Source organism: Rhinoderma darwinii, chromosome 3, assembly GCF_050947455.1.
Source record: "Rhinoderma darwinii isolate aRhiDar2 chromosome 3, aRhiDar2.hap1, whole genome shotgun sequence".
NCBI lineage: Eukaryota > Metazoa > Chordata > Amphibia > Anura > Rhinodermatidae > Rhinoderma > Rhinoderma darwinii.
In genome coordinates this window covers 111,142,363-111,164,958 of record NC_134689.1, presented here as the reverse complement: position 1 = coordinate 111,164,958, position 22,596 = coordinate 111,142,363, and the positions used below count along the sequence as shown (strand labels likewise).

Here is a 22,596-nt window from a genome sequence, read left to right as displayed (position 1 = left end):
GACTAAGCCTTAAAGATGGCATGTAATGAAAAATAAATTTCTCTGCAATACAGTCTTCAGTAAGTGACAGGCCATTAAAAACAGCTGCATAGACAAGCACAAGTAAATGCCTCAAGACATATCTTCATTGATAATACCACATCATCAGGTACCAGAAAAGAATGGCTTTTTCCTACAAAGTCCTGGTCAAAATGGATCCACTGTAGTTCATGGCGGAGATATTTACTGCTCATCTTGCACAGACAACGGAGAAAGGCATATTTTGCTGCAGTACTATGGGCTTCCAAATTGACGATTTCAGTATCAAAATGCATGGAGAATACAGCCATGTCCTGCAAGGAGAAAGCTTTTTTTGTTTTACTTCATTTTTTATTATTCTATGACAATAGCCAGTGAAGCTCTGGAGCCATTTCAAAGTTAATATTTAACTGGATTAACAATCCTAATACCTGAAAGCAATGTAACAACAACCTGCAGAAATGTTCAAATTCTCCCTGCTTTACAATTCTGATCCACCAGTAGATCATGAAAGCCTGTAAGCATTGAGGAAACAGTTTGAAAACTGGTGAGCAGGGCAAAGCACAGAGAATGTTCTACAAATATGTGAAGCCCATGGGCGAAACGACAACCATAGCTGCTGCTATAGGCCCCAAGGCTGATGGTTTCACTTCTATGCATCCTTTGGTTGCTGCTTAAAGGGGTTGTCCAGGCACCAGTTTTTCATACTGATGGATAGGTCATCAGTATGAAAAACTGCCTGGTGCTTGAACATGATTCACAGAACAGTGTGATTGTGCAGTGAAAGAAGCTGGGCTAGAACAATGAGAAGTGTATGAGGCTGATTAGTCACTGATTGGTCACTGATTAGTCAGCCTCATACACTTCTTTACAACACCCACTTGGTCAAAAGTAAAAACACGCCCAGTTGTCTATTGAGAAACTAAATCTAAAATTGCTCATAACTTTCTCAAAAATGATCGTTTTTCAAAATAAAAACCACTGTTGTTATCTACATTCCAGCGCCGATCAGATTATGTAGGAGATAGGACACTTATAATCTGGTGACAGAGCCTCTTTAAGTAAAATTAGCTACTGTATGCTTCTGCGTGCATTAATACAGTTATTTTTTTTTAAAAAAAAGCTTTATTTTCAAAACTTTTTGCTATACAAACATGTACAAATAGACAAGTTAGACAAACTAAAAGACAGTGAGAGAGGCATCACTTCAGTGAATACAGAGTCAATTCAGAGCAGCTGAATTCCACCACGTCTGAATATGCCCTAATAGGGATATAGTCATGACAGGCCTGGGGGTCTTTGTTACGTGCTGTGACGTTTGTGTGCTCCCCCTGTCAAACCACTTAAATGGCACAGTCACTATTGAACACAGCATTTAAGTGGTTAAGCGGCCAGGATTGAAGGTTTCTCTACTCCCAGCCGTTGAAGTGGGAGCCTGGCTGGCAGTCACAGCTTCTGCACGATCACCATCTTGTACATGCACGTCTGATTGCTCGAAGTGAAGCCTTCCCATGATGTGCATGTACGTGATGCTGCATTAACATGTGAAGAGGGTTTGTTCACACAAGGGTTGATTAAAATACTACCCTCAATATGATACAATGTCCAATTAAAGAAATCTTTTTGCCTTTATTGGTTTTTGACCACAATATATGTATATGTCAAGGATAACCAAGTGGGTACATTATTATGTGTTTCAGGAGGTCACGCTGATGGCGTACTGACATTAGTTCCCACTGTGCCATAGATCTGGGAACTGCCTTCTTGTGGTCATTTAGATGATGGTTTAAACAGAATTTTTCATTAAATCAATGTAGCAGCATCAGAAAATGGAAAATGTCATCATCCGAGAGAGTTCTTGGAAGTGACTCATACTAGAAGTGACCTCTGTACTAGAAAAGCATGTTTTGTTTGCACTTTATTTAGCATGGAAAAAAATAGAAGTTTTTAGAGTTTCTGACTAAAGGTGAAACTAACAGCATAGGGAAAGGAAATAAAATAACGCAGTGCCTTTACAGAAATACAGAAAATATTTTTCCATAAGTAACAATAAAAAGTACAGTTATACAGGTAGTTTGAATTTTCCTGATATTTTAGTGTCAGAGGCATAACTTGAAGCCCCTGGCCTCAAATACAAAATTTGTAACAGTGCCCCCCACCTACCAGGTGCAATTTCTAATACTGGTCTCTTCTTATATGGCAGGAGGTCTTTGGTCCCCCTTATGTACAAAAACTCAGGTGCGTCTACTATTTATACACCCCCTATAGTTATTCCCCTAAACTAATCCAAATGTGGTAACCAATATGTCTGCATGTCCCATTTTGCATAAGGGAATATTCAAACTGGGCTGAGACAAGAGGTAAAAAGGAGACAGTAACTTCGGGCACAGATGGCTCTTCTACCTGGGATTCTGAGGGGAGGAATAGAAATGCCTCTTACCCCAACTTAATCAACATTAGGCCTCAAACCGTTCTATTTCCCATTATGCAGAATCATACAGAAAGATGAGACAGATGTCAAAAGATAGGCTCAGGCTTTAGAAAAGAAGAATGGAATTAATTTGACTGCAATATCATCCTCTATTTCCTTTACTGATCCTAGATTGCAGGAGAAAGAAGATACATGTGAGCAGCTATGGCAGCTCATATGCAACAGTCTGCCTGTATATGAAGGAGAGCAGCGTGGAAGTATACAGCAGGTAAATGAATATTGTGGCTGCACTCAAGGAGGCACTTTGGCTGGGCCAGTGTGGGTCTCATTGTTATGTGGGCACAGGCTGGAATTCATCTGTTTTGCTGGATTTAAAAGGGTTCTCCAGGACACAGCTTTTTTTAGTTAGCTTTCTTCTTCTTGAAGAATAAGAGGGCATTGCAATCGGATGTTTACTAGTTCAGTGGGCGCCGGAGGGAGGGTATTTTTTTTTTAACAAACAATATATTGAAAAGCCTTCTCCTTGAAGATGAAATAACTTATACTATATGGATGTCATGAACATAGTAAAAAAGCACATTACAGCAGATGAGGATACATGTGAAGATACCAACCTGTGAATGGTCTATTCCATCTATAAGTTTTAGATCCTTTAGAAGCCACGTATGGCTTGATTCACACTTTAAGATAACTTTCTCTTCCCTCACCGTTAACAACATTATGTAGACTTCATTCGTAGAAGATACTGTAAAAACAAACCGTGTCATATACAAAGCCCTTGTCCAGCTACAGCTGAAGAACAGTTATGATCACCCATCAAACAATACATATATACAGCAGAAAATGATCGCCCAAAAGGACGCAAGGACACCCCTCGCTACAACATTAAAATATAACTTTTGATATTTATTAGTTTAATAAATAATAAGTTTGCACTTGATAGAATATTGAATTAAAAACACTTGCTGCCCAGACTAATAAATGACATATGGAGATAACATCTCAGCATCTAGGAAAATTCATAAGCCGACTATCAATATATGTCCCTATATAGTACGGTATATTAGCGTGGGCTTCCATCAATGCGGGAGTTGTGCTTTGTTTAAATATATGACAACCATCAATGAATTTGTTAATCTGGTCGACAAGGCCAAATATATTATACGACTGTTTATTATCTTTACAGTGACAGGAGTAGTCTATATATAGGCCCTTGTCCTTAGCTTTATGAGGGTAAAATCCTCCAAGAACTCAGGAGGCGTACGTATCTCCCAGCATATCAGCATGATCAACACAGAATCGCATTCCACAATCTCGAGACATATGAGATCCTATCATGCCGATAATCTATATCATATCCAGTTTTGGGGACTCAATTGACTCTAGGACCTGGGAAAGGCAATCTAGATAAGAAATTATTAAGAACAGAGGCAAGGTGGATACAGAGATTAAAATCACGGAGTCCATCTGGCTTAAATGAAGAATTAAGCCATACTGCTTTTATTTGCCTCAGATTTATGCCGCTAATGCTATTTAGCATCCTTAGGAAATATCATTGTGCATATACGCTAATATACTGTACTATGTAGGGACATATATTGGTAGTCGGCTTATGAATTTTTCTAATTGCTGTGAAGTTAACGCCGAATATATTTATCCATATGTAATTTATTAGTCGGGGCAGCAAGTGTTTTTAATTCAATATACTACAAAGTGCGCACTTATTACTTATTAAACCAATAAATATTAAAAGTTATATTTTAATGTGGTAGTGATGGGTCTCTTTGTGCCCTTATGGGTGATCAATTCTATTTCTCTGCCCCAATTCTATAGATGCGGGATTTTTTATTGTCTTTGGTTGACTGTTTTACATTTATACAACAATATAATAAAATGTTATGGTATTTCCAAGAATCCATTTAGATAAAATTGGAATACACTTAAAATAATATGATGATTTACAAAACTGCCACAGTAGTCTAGTTTGTTAAATATCTGGAAAAATAAACACTGAGTTGACCTTTCGTGTAGAGTCTTAATATTCCAATCAGAGGTTTCTAAAGACCCCACGTGCTATATTAATATGCAGTATTAGGGTGTGGTCGCATAACAATGCAAATTTATGTGCCTTTTGGGACATGAAAACGGCTTGGTGACAGCTCATATGGACCCTGTAATGGCTACCAGTAGCATTTCTCACCCAGCATCTGTACGGAGTCGTTCACATATATCCGTTGTCCCTGTCCATTTCCCTCTGGTGTGTTGCAGAAAACTGATGCTAGAATGGATCCTATAGCTTTCTATGGGATCTGTTATGTCACCCCCTGAGGAAGCGATACCTGCGAAACGCGCGTCGGGGTGCCTAACTACCGTGTGGGCCACTCTCATTTCCAACTCCATGGGTAAGACCGACTATACTGGTTCCCCTGGTGTTACCAGGTGGAAATAATCTTTTTTCACTTCTGACCATGTCAGGTTACTGCCTTTTTCCTGACTTGTGTCTAGGATCATGCAGAGAATAAGTTTTTTGTATAGTTCCTTAAAGAAGATCGAATGTGTGTTTGACACCTCAAGGCTATGGTGACAGTTGAATTAAATGATAGTCAATTTACCTAGTACCAGCAGTATGAGACTGTATTTACTAAATGATCCTGCTTTTTGACTATTATTGAGATTTGCACTGTACAGCAACTTTACCTTATCCACCGAAGTGTTGGGAGTGTTAATAGACATTGCGTCCTGGCTGAAAGCGATGTCTATTTACTCTCAAGACACTTCAGTAACGTTAATGTGGGTGTATGTGACAGCACACGCTGTGCTGAGTACAAATGGAATGAATGGAGAGAAGTGTATGACGCTGATTGGTCAGCGTCATACACTTCTCTCCACAACGCCCAATTGGTCAAAAATAAAAACACCCCCAAGTTAGGCATTAAGAAAATCATTAGCATAAAGCTAAAATAGGTCATAATTTGGTGAAAATAGATAATTTTTCTAAATAAAAACCACTGCTGTTACCTACATTGCAGCGCCTATCACATTATATAAAAGATAGGGCACTTATAATGTGGTGACAGAGCCCCTTTAATAAGGACATATGTAATAGATCACCAAAAAAGAAATAGAAGTACAAAAATTTACAAAAATGTTTGTACAATATTTATAAAGTATGATAAGTGTGAGATTACACCGATCAGCCAAAACATTAAAACCATCTGCCTGATATAGTGTAGGTTCCCCCTTGCTGTCAAAATAGCTCTGATTCATCAGTGCATGGACCCCACAAGACCTCTGAAGGTGTCCTGTGGTATTTGACACCTAGACGTTAGAAACAAATCATCTAAGTCCTGTAAATTAAGAGATGGGGCCTCCATGGTTCAGACTTTTTTTTTCTCCAGCCTCTGCCTAATATATTCCACCACTTGACATGTGCCATTGTAACAAAATAATCCATGTTCTTCACTTTACTTGGCAGCTGTGGTTGTAATGGCATGGCTGATTTGTGTGTGTATGTGTATGTGTGTGTGTGTGTGTGTGTGTGTGTGGTGTGTGTGTGTGTGTGTGTGTGTGTGTGTGTGTGTGTATATAGATATATCTATTTCTATCTATCTATCTATATATATATATATATATATATATATATATATATATATATATATATATATGTATATATACAGTGAAGGAAATAAGTATTTGATCCCTTGCTGATTTTGTAAGTTTGCCCACTGTCAAAGCCATGAACAGTCTAGAATTTTTAGGCTAGGTTAATTTTACTAGTGAGAGATAGATTATATATAAAAAATAAAAAAAAATCACATTGTCAAAATTATATATATTTATTTGCATTGTGCACAGAGAAATAAGTATTTGATCCCTTTGGCAAACAAGACTTAATACTTGGTGGCAAAACCCTTGTTGGCAAGCACAGCAGTCAGACGTTTTTTGTAGTTGATGATGAGGTTTGCACACATGTTAGATGGAATTTTGGCCCACTCCTCTTTGCAGATCATCTGTAAATCATTAAGATTTCGAGGCTGTCGCTTGGCAACTCGGATCTTCAGCTCCCTCCATAAGTTTTCGATGGGATTAAGGTCTGGAGACTGGCTAGGCCACTCCATGACCTTAATGTGCTTCTTTTTGAGCCACTCCTTTGTTGCCTTGGCTGTATGTTTCGGGTCATTGTCGTGCTGGAAGACCCAGCCACGAGCCATTTTTAATGTCCTGGTGGAGGGAAGGAGGTTGTCACTCAGGATTTGACGGTACATGGCTCCATCCATTCTCCCATTGATGCGGTGAAGTAGTCCTGTGCCCTTAGCAGAGAAACACCCCCAAAGCATAATGTTTCCACCTCCATGCTTGACAGTGGGGACAGTGTTCTTTGGGTTATAGGCAGCATTTCTCTTCCTCCAAACACGGCGAGTTGAGTTAATGCCAAAGAGCTCAATTTTAGTCTCATCTGACCACAGCACCGTCTCCCAATCACTCTCAGAATCATCCAGATGTTCATTTGCAAACTTCAGATGGGCCTGTACATGTGCCTTCTTGAGCAGGGGGACCTTGGGGGCACTGCAGGATTTTAATCCATTACGGCGTAATGTGTTACCAATGGTTTTCTTGGTGACTGTGGTCCCAGCTGCCTTGAGATCATTAACAAGTTCCCCCCGTGTAGTTTTCGGCTGAGCTCTCATCTTCCTCAGGATCAAGGATACCCCACGAGGTGAGATTTTGCATGGAGCCCCAGATCGATGTCGATTGACAGTCATTTTGTATGTCTTCCATTTTCTTACTATTGCACCAACAGTTGTCTCCTTCTCACCCAGCGTCTTACTTATGGTTTTGTAGCCCATTCCAGCCTTGTGCAGGTCTATGATCTTATCCCTGACATCCTTAGAAAGCTCTTTGTTCTTGCCCATGTTGTAGAGGTTAGAGTCAGACTGATTAATTGAGTCTGTGGACAGGAGTCTTTTATACAGGTGACCATATAAGACAGCTGTCTTTAATGCAGGCACCAAGTTGATTTGGAGCGTGTAACTGGTCTGGAGGAGGCTGAACTCTTAATGGTTGGTAGGGGATCAAATACTTATTTCTCTGTGCACAATGCAAATAAATATATATAATTTTGACAATGTGATTTTCTTTTTTTTTTTTTATATAATCTATCTCTCACTGGTAAAATTAACCTAGCCTAAAAATTCTAGACTGTTCATGACTTTGACAGTGGGCAAACTTACAAAATCAGCAAGGGATCAAATACTTATTTCCTCCACTGTATGTATATATATATATATATATATATATATATATATATATATACTGTCCAAAAAGATATCAGCCGCAAGCCTGCCTGGGTCACGACAATAAGACCCAAAACTAGTTGATCCAAAGAATCAGGCAGCACTCCACTGTGTAAGCAAAAAAAAGTTGTGGTGTTTTATTGGTCCATAAGTAATTGAAACGTTTCAGATCAACACAAGAGCCTTTCTTTGAGCTGAAACGTTGCAATTACTTATGGACCAATAAAACACCACAACTTTTTTTTGCTTATACCTTGGAGTGCTGCCTGATTCTTTGGATCTACTGGTTTTGGGTCTTAATTTCGTGACCCAGGCACGGATAGATAGATAGATAGATAGATAGATAGATAGATAGATAGATAGATAGATAGATAGATAGATAGATAGATAGATAGATAGATAGATAGATAGATAGATAGATAGATAGATAGATAGATAGATAGAATCTGGAGCATTACATTTGTGGGTTCAATTAAACTCTCAAAGTGGCTAGAAAAAGAGATCTTTCATGTGAAACTCGACAGTCTATTCTTGTTCTTAGAAATGAAGGCTATTCCATGCGAGAAATTGCCAAGAAACTGAAGATTTCCTACAACGGTGTGTACTACTCCCTTCAGAGGACAGCACAAACAGGCTCTAACCAGAGTAGAAAGAGAAGTGGGAGGCCCCGCTGCACAACTGAGCAACAAGACAAGTACATTAGAGTCTCTAGTTTGAGAAATAGATGCCTCACAGGTCCTCAACTGGCAGCTTCATTAAATAGTACCCGCAAAACGCCAGTGTCAACGTCTATAGTGAAGAAGCGACTCCGGGATGCTGGCTTTCAGGGCAGAGTGGCAAAGAAAAAGCCATATCTGAGACTGGCTAATAAAAGGAAAAGATTAATATGGGCAAAAGCATACAGACATTGGACAGAGGAAGATTGGAAAAAAGTGTTATGGACAGACGAATCGAAGTTTGAGGTGTTTGGGTCACACAGAAGAACATTTGTGAGGCGCAGAACAACCAAAAAGATGCTGGAAGAGTGCCTGACGCCATCTGTCAAGCATGGTGGAGGTAATGTGATGGTCTAGGGTTGCTTTGGTGCTGGAAAGTGGGAGATTTGTACAAGGTAAAAGGGATTTTGAATAAGGAAGGCTATCACTCCATTTTGCAACGCAATGCCATACCCTGTGGACAGCGCTTGATTGGAGCCAATTTCATCCTACAACAGGACAATGACCCAAAGCACACCTCCAAATTATGCAAGAACTATTTAGGGAAGAAGCATGCAGCTGGTATTCTATCTGTAATGGAGTGGCCATCGCAGTCACCAGATCTCAACCCCATAGAGCTGTTGTGGGGGCAGCTTGACCATATGGTACGCAAGAAGTGCCCATCAAGCCAATCCAACTTGTGGGAGGGGCTTCTGGAAGCATGGGGTTTAATTTCTCCCGATTACCTCAGCAAATTAACAGCTAGAATGCCATAGGTCTGCAATGCTGTAATTGCTGCAAATGGAGCATTCTTTGACGAAAGCAAAGTTTGAAGGAGAAAATTATTATTTAAAATAAAAAATCATTATTCCTAACCTTGTCAATGTCTTGACTATATTTTCTAGTCATTTTGCAACTCATTTGACAAATATAAGTGTGAGTTTTCATGGAAAACACAAAATTGTCTGGGTGACCCCAAACTTTTGAACGGTAGTGTATATATATATATATATATATATATATATATATATATATATATATATATAGATAGATATATTTATTTCTATATAGATATATATATCTTTACATAATGATTTTGTACTTGTAACCAAGCTACGCTGCGAGCTACGCTTTTTCCTTAACGTGGGAGTTAAAGAAACAGCATAGCTCGCTGTGCTACGTTGTTTCCGTAACGCCAATTCACTCTAGCAGGAGCAGTGTCAGGGGACCCCTTTTCTTAAGATAGGTGTGGGTCCAACATCTACCAGGCATTTATGCCAAATACAGAAAAATAGACTCTGATCGCATATTTGTTACAGGCTGGGTAAAGTTTAAGAAACCAACTTCCCCCCATAATTTATCGGATCGACTGCTCCATAATTATTAGACCATACCAAAGAGAAAATAGAGCTTGTAGTCAGAAATTATAGAAATATATAAATTTTATTACACAAAATAACACACATTTAAAAACACATGATAATGAAGACTCTAGTACTGACACTGTGGTACATGGTTCAGCACGGAGACATACTAGATAAAGCGGTATACTGGCATAGAATGCAGGCTATATACACTGCCCACATAAATACTGCACTATCACATCAGATGGATTGTGTATTGATTGCCCATAGTGTCCTCACAATCTTATAAATTTAAAGGCTAATGCCGGATACAGGGAGGATCAGCAGGGGGCCAAACAATTGTTAAAGTGAGCAATATAGCAATGCAAGCTTACCCATTTGAAGGAATGGAAATTGTCTATGCACATCCGTGCAGAATCCACCACAGGGAACCCCAACGCGCGTTTCGCTGTTAATGGTTGCTTCCTCAGGGGGTACATAACACCCAACATGTATATGGTCTTTATATGGTGTGTATGTTGTGTCTCAATTGAGTCCACGTCAGCGCCGAGACAAGGAGCGGCGCCTGCCCGCTGACGCGACCGGAAGCGAGGCAGGCCCCACATCCGCCCCCACATGCTGGAGCGCATATCCGGAGTCCCGACGCGTAACGGGAGTTCCGGACATGCGCAGTGCATGTATTGGAGCCGGAGGGGGCCGGGCATCGTCGCAATCCGCAGCAGCAAGCAAGCGCACATCATCAAGGAGGTGAGTGGACTCAAAGGTAGAAAGATCAAAGTCCCTAACATAATACATAATCAAATCTATCATTATTAATAGTTCTGTCCGAAATTTAATGTGACCCTAAGACAACCTAATAAAGTATATAAGATATGAATCATCAATTAGTGATAACAATAATAATATGTGAGGATACACAAACAATAAAACAATACAAAAGTTGTGTCAATAGACATAATATATATATATATATATATATATATATATATATATAGCATCAAAAAAGTTTTAATAATATATAGGATGAGTACTATATAAGTGAAAAATAAATAGTTATGATATGGCAGCGCACATACACAGTATTGCGTTGGCATAAATTAAGTGAGTGAAAAAAAATAATATCAACATATAATACCCCTAACAATAACATAATTGTGATAATGTTGTTAAAAAATTATTACCAAATACATCATGATATATTACCCCAAATGAAGTGTAGGGTCAAAAAAGAAAAAATATATAATTTTATGTACCTATAAAACGTATGTGAGTATATGAAGAAGTGAAGAAAATTCCTTTCCCCACTATATCAAAGATAATAGTGAAATATATAATACTACATATACAAATGTATCCAAATAGTTAAAAAATTAATTAATTGTTCACATAACAGACTTAGCATAACTTTTGGCCCTATTGTAATTGAAGACAAATTAACATTATAATAAGCCATTAGATGCATCATACAAGGGACACTATCTAAACAAGCATAATAAGACACACTAGCGCCATCTACAGATAATATTACATCACTGCATAGCAATGGTTGTATCAAGGAGAATCACTGTATCTTCATTATTCGTAGTCTTTTGTTCTCCTAGAAATTAGATGGGTCGCATCATACTTCCACCATACAAAGTAACCTCCCTGTATCCGGCATTAGCCTTTAAATTTATAAGATTGTGAGGACACTATGGGCAATCAATACACAATCCATCTGATGTGATAGTGCAGTATTTATGTGGGCAGTGTATATAGCCTGCATTCTATGCCAGTATACCGCTTTATCTAGTATGTCTCCGTGCTGAACCATGTACCACAGTGTCAGTACTAGAGTCTTCATTATCATGTGTTTTTAAATGTGTGTTATTTTGTGTAATAAAATTTATATATTTCTATAATTTCTGACTACAAGCTCTATTTATGCCAAATACTGTGGATGTTCCATGTCAATGTCTATCGTAAGACAATCCCTTTAAGTGTGGCCAATCAAATTAAAGGCTATGTACACCTTTGAAATCTTTTTTTTTTTTCTTATAAAAATTCAGTGCTAGATACAGCTGCTCTGTATACAGAATACAAAGCAGCTCTATCTCACAAAGTAAAAATAATTTTAAAAATAAAGTATTTAGAAAGTTACAGAAAACACGATGATACACTTTTATATATATATATATATATATATAGATAGATATAGATAGATAGATAGATAGATATATCTATATATCTACCTATCTATCTATCTATATATATATATATATATATATATATATATATATATATATATATATATATATATATATATATATATATAAACTAACAGCGCATTGGAATATAATAATATTTCAATGGTGTACATAGCCTTTAATGTAATGCATGAAGGGACTGGGTTTGCCAGAGTGAGAGCTGCTGCTTGTTAGCTATCCACCCTCTATGACATTTGTATGCCCTAATAAAGCATATGGACAGATGATGTTGAGATGAGACCACGCCTTTAAACATTCTTATAAACAGGTAAAACACATAAAAATTCACACTGCAGTCTGGAATTGGAATTGGGTATATATAACACCACCATATGCAAAGCACATTTAATTTAAGTAATAAATAAGAGATAATAAACTCACATTTAGAAATACATGAAACTGCGCTTAGTATGCTTCATATGAAAACCTCAATGGTGTTTCCACGTCATTACAGATATCACTATCTTGAATCTGCCTTCATACAAGCTAAGAATTATGTTTGTCCTGCAAAGGAAAGAATAAAAAGATCAGAGACAGAAATACATACCTGAAACACAAAGATAACTGGCTGCATCCTCCTTATTTATTTTTGCCAAAGGCAAGAAATGAATGAGTTTATCGCCTTTAGTCCGAAAAACTTCCTTCTGTAAGTTACTTTTGAGGACTGATACCATTGCCATGATGCAGTTGTGATGGTTAGATAGTGGAACATTGACTCAGCGCTTATGCTGAGTTTTAGTGTTTCTTATATAACAAGTTCTTATATATTTTCACGTTAACAAACTTCACTCAATATTTTCCAAACCACCAGATCAATGCGCTGTCAGTTCGGTGGTACTGAAAGATGGAATATGTAATCAATTAAGAATGGAAACCATGAAAGTAAAGTGGTCAGGATATAAGAGAAGTGCTTAATGTTATCGTCTCAAAAATGGTTAAAAATTCTGCATTTGTTCGACTATTTAATACCTTCCCTCCCTATGACGTACTATTACATCATTGGAACAAAGTACTTTCAGCAAATTGAAGTAATACTATTTCATTGTGATATTGCGGGCACAATAGAAGTGCCTGTGCCATCACTTGCGGGTGCCAGCTGTATTACACAGCCAACATCGTGCTGTAATGGCCAGGACCATAGATAACTCTGATCCTGGCCATTTATCCCCTTAGATGCCATGGTCAATAGCAACATAAGTGGTTTTATAGGGGGGGGGGGTTCTCTGTTAGACCATCTGCTGATGGGCTGCTATAGCAGCCAGGGACCAAATAATGGCCCCCAGGTCTGCTATCTTGGGATGCCTATGATTAAGAACCATATGTTTGGTCTAAAACATTTAATTGCCTAACCTTTTTCTGTTTAGTGTTACTCACAGTTTAATCAAATGGAATAAAGTTTCACCATTTTATTATTGGAGACGAGTGCTGGACTTTCCCATTTTTATTAGAGTTCTGACTGTTGCCCCTGAATGATGCATAGTTCATGTTCCCTGCAATGTCCTGGATATGGAAGTGCGATTGGATTCTGAGCGGTGGGCCGGCAAACAAACCTTATTACAAATAATAGCTGTATGCCCAGAAGAAGGACTGTCCAGTCTGTAATGAGAACGGAAGGATCGAGCAGAAGCCCAGGAAGCTGTTTCAGACATATTGTAGTGGAATCTCATGCCGCTCTGCCCAGGAAACTGCTGTGGATCATGTGGAATGAGCAGAAATCCCCTCAGGTACTTCAACGGCTTTTAATGAGTAACAAAGAGATATAGTGGTTTTTAACCACCGAGTCAGAGTGGCTTTGCTGGCCGCCTAAACTTTTCTCGCACAAAAGAACTGCAAAAATAGTCTTTCAGACTGTCTAAAGTCTCTGGTTCTGTGCAGGTAGATACAGACTGCTCTTTTAACATCCAACAACCTCAGAGGCTGCACATAATAATAATAATCTTTATTTACATAGCGCCAACATACTCCGCAGTACTTTACAATTCAGGGGGTACATTGTACAGACAATATCAGATATTACATAGTGACAAAACTAATTTACAATTCAAACAAGAGGAGTGAGGACCCTGCTCACAAGTGCTTACAATCTATGAATACAATCTATGTGCATCTTGTTCAGACTCCAGAATGGCAAAAGCAGGTAGATAAATCTCTTGGATAAAATTAGTATTTCAAAGAACTTTAGGAAGAAAGGCTGGAACATTTCTTAGGGCCCATTCAAACGACAGGTCTGATTGTCGGTCGATAAAAATGTCCTTTTTGGTCCATTTTTTTTGGCCGTTTTGCATCCGTTCCGGGTCGTTTTTCCATTTGTAACGGCCAATTTTGACCCGGATGAATTTAATTTGCCCATTTTTTGCAACACTCTTCCCTCCGTAGATAATGCCACACAGCCCCCTGTAGATACTGTCACATCCACCCTGTAAATAATGCTACACACTGCCCTCTGTAGATAATGCCACACACCGCCCTCAGTAGATAATGCCACACAGCCCCCTGTAGATATAGGAAAAGGGGCAAGAACAATCAATCTTGTGTCGCCTTCATATATTTTATTGATACCGACAGAGTATAGGGAAAGGAAAATATAGTGCCAATTTTAATATCCAGGCAAGTTACTTCCTTTCTACTGTAATTTGAAGTCAATTGACAAAAGTAAAAGTAGTAAAAGTAGTCATACTGATGATAGATTAAAACTCTTAATACAATCCATAATCTATGGGATAGTATTGTTAGCGATGTCTATTTACTCTCAAGACACTTCAGTAACGTTAATGTGGGTGTATGTGACAGCACACGCTGTGCTGAGTACAAATGGAATGAATGGAGAGAAGTGTATGACGCTGATTGGTCAGCGTCATACACTTCTCTCCACAACGCCCAATTGGTCAAAAATAAAAACACCCCCAAGTTAGGCATTAAGAAAATCATTAGCATAAAGCTAAAATAGGTCATAATTTGGTGAAAATAGATAATTTTTCTAAATAAAAACCACTGCTGTTACCTACATTGCAGCGCCTATCACATTATATAAAAGATAGGGCACTTATAATGTGGTGACAGAGCCCCTTTAATAAGGACATATGTAATAGATCACCAAAAAAGAAATAGAAGTACAAAAATTTACAAAAATGTTTGTACAATATTTATAAAGTATGATAAGTGTGAGATTACACCGATCAGCCAAAACATTAAAACCATCTGCCTGATATAGTGTAGGTTCCCCCTTGCTGTCAAAATAGCTCTGATTCATCAGTGCATGGACCCCACAAGACCTCTGAAGGTGTCCTGTGGTATTTGACACCTAGACGTTAGAAACAAATCATCTAAGTCCTGTAAATTAAGAGATGGGGCCTCCATGGTTCAGACTTTTTTTTTCTCCAGCCTCTGCCTAATATATTCCACCACTTGACATGTGCCATTGTAACAAAATAATCCATGTTCTTCACTTTACTTGGCAGCTGTGGTTGTAATGGCATGGCTGATTTGTGTGTGTATGTGTATGTGTGTGTGTGTGTGTGTGTGTGTGTGTGTGTGTGTGGTGTGTGTGTGTGTGTGTGTGTGTGTGTGTGTGTGTGTATATAGATATATCTATTTCTATCTATCTATCTATATATATATATATATATATATATATATATATATATATATATATGTATATATACAGTGAAGGAAATAAGTATTTGATCCCTTGCTGATTTTGTAAGTTTGCCCACTGTCAAAGCCATGAACAGTCTAGAATTTTTAGGCTAGGTTAATTTTACTAGTGAGAGATAGATTATATATAAAAAATAAAAAAAAATCACATTGTCAAAATTATATATATTTATTTGCATTGTGCACAGAGAAATAAGTATTTGATCCCTTTGGCAAACAAGACTTAATACTTGGTGGCAAAACCCTTGTTGGCAAGCACAGCAGTCAGACGTTTTTTGTAGTTGATGATGAGGTTTGCACACATGTTAGATGGAATTTTGGCCCACTCCTCTTTGCAGATCATCTGTAAATCATTAAGATTTCGAGGCTGTCGCTTGGCAACTCGGATCTTCAGCTCCCTCCATAAGTTTTCGATGGGATTAAGGTCTGGAGACTGGCTAGGCCACTCCATGACCTTAATGTGCTTCTTTTTGAGCCACTCCTTTGTTGCCTTGGCTGTATGTTTCGGGTCATTGTCGTGCTGGAAGACCCAGCCACGAGCCATTTTTAATGTCCTGGTGGAGGGAAGGAGGTTGTCACTCAGGATTTGACGGTACATGGCTCCATCCATTCTCCCATTGATGCGGTGAAGTAGTCCTGTGCCCTTAGCAGAGAAACACCCCCAAAGCATAATGTTTCCACCTCCATGCTTGACAGTGGGGACAGTGTTCTTTGGGTTATAGGCAGCATTTCTCTTCCTCCAAACACGGCGAGTTGAGTTAATGCCAAAGAGCTCAATTTTAGTCTCATCTGACCACAGCACCGTCTCCCAATCACTCTCAGAATCATCCAGATGTTCATTTGCAAACTTCAGATGGGCCTGTACATGTGCCTTCTTGAGCAGGGGGACCTTGGGGGCACTGCAGGATTTTAATCCATTACGGCGTAATGTGTTACCAATGGTTTTCTTGGTGACTGTGGTCCCAGCTGCCTTGAGATCATTAACAAGTTCCCCCCGTGTAGTTTTCGGCTGAGCTCTCATCTTCCTCAGGATCAAGGATACCCCACGAGGTGAGATTTTGCATGGAGCCCCAGATCGATGTCGATTGACAGTCATTTTGTATGTCTTCCATTTTCTTACTATTGCACCAACAGTTGTCTCCTTCTCACCCAGCGTCTTACTTATGGTTTTGTAGCCCATTCCAGCCTTGTGCAGGTCTATGATCTTATCCCTGACATCCTTAGAAAGCTCTTTGTTCTTGCCCATGTTGTAGAGGTTAGAGTCAGACTGATTAATTGAGTCTGTGGACAGGAGTCTTTTATACAGGTGACCATATAAGACAGCTGTCTTTAATGCAGGCACCAAGTTGATTTGGAGCGTGTAACTGGTCTGGAGGAGGCTGAACTCTTAATGGTTGGTAGGGGATCAAATACTTATTTCTCTGTGCACAATGCAAATAAATATATATAATTTTGACAATGTGATTTTCTTTTTTTTTTTTTATATAATCTATCTCTCACTGGTAAAATTAACCTAGCCTAAAAATTCTAGACTGTTCATGACTTTGACAGTGGGCAAACTTACAAAATCAGCAAGGGATCAAATACTTATTTCCTCCACTGTATGTATATATATATATATATATATATATATATATATATATATATATACTGTCCAAAAAGATATCAGCCGCAAGCCTGCCTGGGTCACGACAATAAGACCCAAAACTAGTTGATCCAAAGAATCAGGCAGCACTCCACTGTGTAAGCAAAAAAAAGTTGTGGTGTTTTATTGGTCCATAAGTAATTGAAACGTTTCAGATCAACACAAGAGCCTTTCTTTGAGCTGAAACGTTGCAATTACTTATGGACCAATAAAACACCACAACTTTTTTTTGCTTATACCTTGGAGTGCTGCCTGATTCTTTGGATCTACTGGTTTTGGGTCTTAATTTCGTGACCCAGGCACGGATAGATAGATAGATAGATAGATAGATAGATAGATAGATAGATAGATAGATAGATAGATAGATAGATAGATAGATAGATAGATAGATAGATAGATAGATAGATAGATAGATAGATAGATAGATAGATAGATAGATAGATAGAATCTGGAGCATTACATTTGTGGGTTCAATTAAACTCTCAAAGTGGCTAGAAAAAGAGATCTTTCATGTGAAACTCGACAGTCTATTCTTGTTCTTAGAAATGAAGGCTATTCCATGCGAGAAATTGCCAAGAAACTGAAGATTTCCTACAACGGTGTGTACTACTCCCTTCAGAGGACAGCACAAACAGGCTCTAACCAGAGTAGAAAGAGAAGTGGGAGGCCCCGCTGCACAACTGAGCAACAAGACAAGTACATTAGAGTCTCTAGTTTGAGAAATAGATGCCTCACAGGTCCTCAACTGGCAGCTTCATTAAATAGTACCCGCAAAACGCCAGTGTCAACGTCTATAGTGAAGAAGCGACTCCGGGATGCTGGCTTTCAGGGCAGAGTGGCAAAGAAAAAGCCATATCTGAGACTGGCTAATAAAAGGAAAAGATTAATATGGGCAAAAGCATACAGACATTGGACAGAGGAAGATTGGAAAAAAGTGTTATGGACAGACGAATCGAAGTTTGAGGTGTTTGGGTCACACAGAAGAACATTTGTGAGGCGCAGAACAACCAAAAAGATGCTGGAAGAGTGCCTGACGCCATCTGTCAAGCATGGTGGAGGTAATGTGATGGTCTAGGGTTGCTTTGGTGCTGGAAAGTGGGAGATTTGTACAAGGTAAAAGGGATTTTGAATAAGGAAGGCTATCACTCCATTTTGCAACGCAATGCCATACCCTGTGGACAGCGCTTGATTGGAGCCAATTTCATCCTACAACAGGACAATGACCCAAAGCACACCTCCAAATTATGCAAGAACTATTTAGGGAAGAAGCATGCAGCTGGTATTCTATCTGTAATGGAGTGGCCATCGCAGTCACCAGATCTCAACCCCATAGAGCTGTTGTGGGGGCAGCTTGACCATATGGTACGCAAGAAGTGCCCATCAAGCCAATCCAACTTGTGGGAGGGGCTTCTGGAAGCATGGGGTTTAATTTCTCCCGATTACCTCAGCAAATTAACAGCTAGAATGCCATAGGTCTGCAATGCTGTAATTGCTGCAAATGGAGCATTCTTTGACGAAAGCAAAGTTTGAAGGAGAAAATTATTATTTAAAATAAAAAATCATTATTCCTAACCTTGTCAATGTCTTGACTATATTTTCTAGTCATTTTGCAACTCATTTGACAAATATAAGTGTGAGTTTTCATGGAAAACACAAAATTGTCTGGGTGACCCCAAACTTTTGAACGGTAGTGTATATATATATATATATATATATATATATATATATATATATATATATATATATATAGATAGATATATTTATTTCTATATAGATATATATATCTTTACATAATGATTTTGTACTTGTAACCAAGCTACGCTGCGAGCTACGCTTTTTCCTTAACGTGGGAGTTAAAGAAACAGCATAGCTCGCTGTGCTACGTTGTTTCCGTAACGCCAATTCACTCTAGCAGGAGCAGTGTCAGGGGACCCCTTTTCTTAAGATAGGTGTGGGTCCAACATCTACCAGGCATTTATGCCAAATACAGAAAAATAGACTCTGATCGCATATTTGTTACAGGCTGGGTAAAGTTTAAGAAACCAACTTCCCCCCATAATTTATCGGATCGACTGCTCCATAATTATTAGACCATACCAAAGAGAAAATAGAGCTTGTAGTCAGAAATTATAGAAATATATAAATTTTATTACACAAAATAACACACATTTAAAAACACATGATAATGAAGACTCTAGTACTGACACTGTGGTACATGGTTCAGCACGGAGACATACTAGATAAAGCGGTATACTGGCATAGAATGCAGGCTATATACACTGCCCACATAAATACTGCACTATCACATCAGATGGATTGTGTATTGATTGCCCATAGTGTCCTCACAATCTTATAAATTTAAAGGCTAATGCCGGATACAGGGAGGATCAGCAGGGGGCCAAACAATTGTTAAAGTGAGCAATATAGCAATGCAAGCTTACCCATTTGAAGGAATGGAAATTGTCTATGCACATCCGTGCAGAATCCACCACAGGGAACCCCAACGCGCGTTTCGCTGTTAATGGTTGCTTCCTCAGGGGGTACATAACACCCAACATGTATATGGTCTTTATATGGTGTGTATGTTGTGTCTCAATTGAGTCCACGTCAGCGCCGAGACAAGGAGCGGCGCCTGCCCGCTGACGCGACCGGAAGCGAGGCAGGCCCCACATCCGCCCCCACATGCTGGAGCGCATATCCGGAGTCCCGACGCGTAACGGGAGTTCCGGACATGCGCAGTGCATGTATTGGAGCCGGAGGGGGCCGGGCATCGTCGCAATCCGCAGCAGCAAGCAAGCGCACATCATCAAGGAGGTGAGTGGACTCAAAGGTAGAAAGATCAAAGTCCCTAACATAATACATAATCAAATCTATCATTATTAATAGTTCTGTCCGAAATTTAATGTGACCCTAAGACAACCTAATAAAGTATATAAGATATGAATCATCAATTAGTGATAACAATAATAATATGTGAGGATACACAAACAATAAAACAATACAAAAGTTGTGTCAATAGACATAATATATATATATATATATATATATATATATATATATAGCATCAAAAAAGTTTTAATAATATATAGGATGAGTACTATATAAGTGAAAAATAAATAGTTATGATATGGCAGCGCACATACACAGTATTGCGTTGGCATAAATTAAGTGAGTGAAAAAAAATAATATCAACATATAATACCCCTAACAATAACATAATTGTGATAATGTTGTTAAAAAATTATTACCAAATACATCATGATATATTACCCCAAATGAAGTGTAGGGTCAAAAAAGAAAAAATATATAATTTTATGTACCTATAAAACGTATGTGAGTATATGAAGAAGTGAAGAAAATTCCTTTCCCCACTATATCAAAGATAATAGTGAAATATATAATACTACATATACAAATGTATCCAAATAGTTAAAAAATTAATTAATTGTTCACATAACAGACTTAGCATAACTTTTGGCCCTATTGTAATTGAAGACAAATTAACATTATAATAAGCCATTAGATGCATCATACAAGGGACACTATCTAAACAAGCATAATAAGACACACTAGCGCCATCTACAGATAATATTACATCACTGCATAGCAATGGTTGTATCAAGGAGAATCACTGTATCTTCATTATTCGTAGTCTTTTGTTCTCCTAGAAATTAGATGGGTCGCATCATACTTCCACCATACAAAGTAACCTCCCTGTATCCGGCATTAGCCTTTAAATTTATAAGATTGTGAGGACACTATGGGCAATCAATACACAATCCATCTGATGTGATAGTGCAGTATTTATGTGGGCAGTGTATATAGCCTGCATTCTATGCCAGTATACCGCTTTATCTAGTATGTCTCCGTGCTGAACCATGTACCACAGTGTCAGTACTAGAGTCTTCATTATCATGTGTTTTTAAATGTGTGTTATTTTGTGTAATAAAATTTATATATTTCTATAATTTCTGACTACAAGCTCTATTTATGCCAAATACTGTGGATGTTCCATGTCAATGTCTATCGTAAGACAATCCCTTTAAGTGTGGCCAATCAAATTAAAGGCTATGTACACCTTTGAAATCTTTTTTTTTTTTCTTATAAAAATTCAGTGCTAGATACAGCTGCTCTGTATACAGAATACAAAGCAGCTCTATCTCACAAAGTAAAAATAATTTTAAAAATAAAGTATTTAGAAAGTTACAGAAAACACGATGATACACTTTTATATATATATATATATATATATAGATAGATATAGATAGATAGATAGATAGATATATCTATATATCTACCTATCTATCTATCTATATATATATATATATATATATATATATATATATATATATATATATATATATATATATATATATATATAAACTAACAGCGCATTGGAATATAATAATATTTCAATGGTGTACATAGCCTTTAATGTAATGCATGAAGGGACTGGGTTTGCCAGAGTGAGAGCTGCTGCTTGTTAGCTATCCACCCTCTATGACATTTGTATGCCCTAATAAAGCATATGGACAGATGATGTTGAGATGAGACCACGCCTTTAAACATTCTTATAAACAGGTAAAACACATAAAAATTCACACTGCAGTCTGGAATTGGAATTGGGTATATATAACACCACCATATGCAAAGCACATTTAATTTAAGTAATAAATAAGAGATAATAAACTCACATTTAGAAATACATGAAACTGCGCTTAGTATGCTTCATATGAAAACCTCAATGGTGTTTCCACGTCATTACAGATATCACTATCTTGAATCTGCCTTCATACAAGCTAAGAATTATGTTTGTCCTGCAAAGGAAAGAATAAAAAGATCAGAGACAGAAATACATACCTGAAACACAAAGATAACTGGCTGCATCCTCCTTATTTATTTTTGCCAAAGGCAAGAAATGAATGAGTTTATCGCCTTTAGTCCGAAAAACTTCCTTCTGTAAGTTACTTTTGAGGACTGATACCATTGCCATGATGCAGTTGTGATGGTTAGATAGTGGAACATTGACTCAGCGCTTATGCTGAGTTTTAGTGTTTCTTATATAACAAGTTCTTATATATTTTCACGTTAACAAACTTCACTCAATATTTTCCAAACCACCAGATCAATGCGCTGTCAGTTCGGTGGTACTGAAAGATGGAATATGTAATCAATTAAGAATGGAAACCATGAAAGTAAAGTGGTCAGGATATAAGAGAAGTGCTTAATGTTATCGTCTCAAAAATGGT

General features: G+C 38.0%; 1 protein-coding gene across 1 annotated transcript; it reads right to left on the bottom strand.

Annotated features, from left to right (window-relative positions):
* Nucleotides 1-74: 74 nt before the first annotated feature.
* Nucleotides 75-12,728, bottom strand: LOC142751066 (exocyst complex component 1-like). The gene is made up of 3 exons (XM_075860034.1): nt 12,596-12,728; nt 3,064-3,194; nt 75-332 (listed from the first exon to the last, which is right to left on the bottom strand). The coding sequence occupies exons 1-3, from the start codon at nt 12,726-12,728 to the stop codon at nt 75-77; spliced, it is 522 nt and encodes a 173-aa protein (XP_075716149.1).
* Nucleotides 12,729-22,596: the final 9,868 nt, after the last annotated feature.

Excerpts from the sequence above, each read along its gene's own strand:
- LOC142751066 (XM_075860034.1), bottom strand. The coding sequence starts at position 12,728 with ATGGCAATGGTATCAGTCCTCAAAAGTAACTTACAGAAGGAAGTTTTT. Across the intron at positions 3,195-12,595 it reads CAGTTATCTTTGTGTTTCAG|TATCTTCTACGAATGAAGTC; the intron begins GTATGTATTTCT and ends TTGTTTTTACAG. Across the intron at positions 333-3,063 it reads ATGGAATAGACCATTCACAG|GACATGGCTGTATTCTCCAT; the intron begins GTTGGTATCTTC and ends TTCTCCTTGCAG.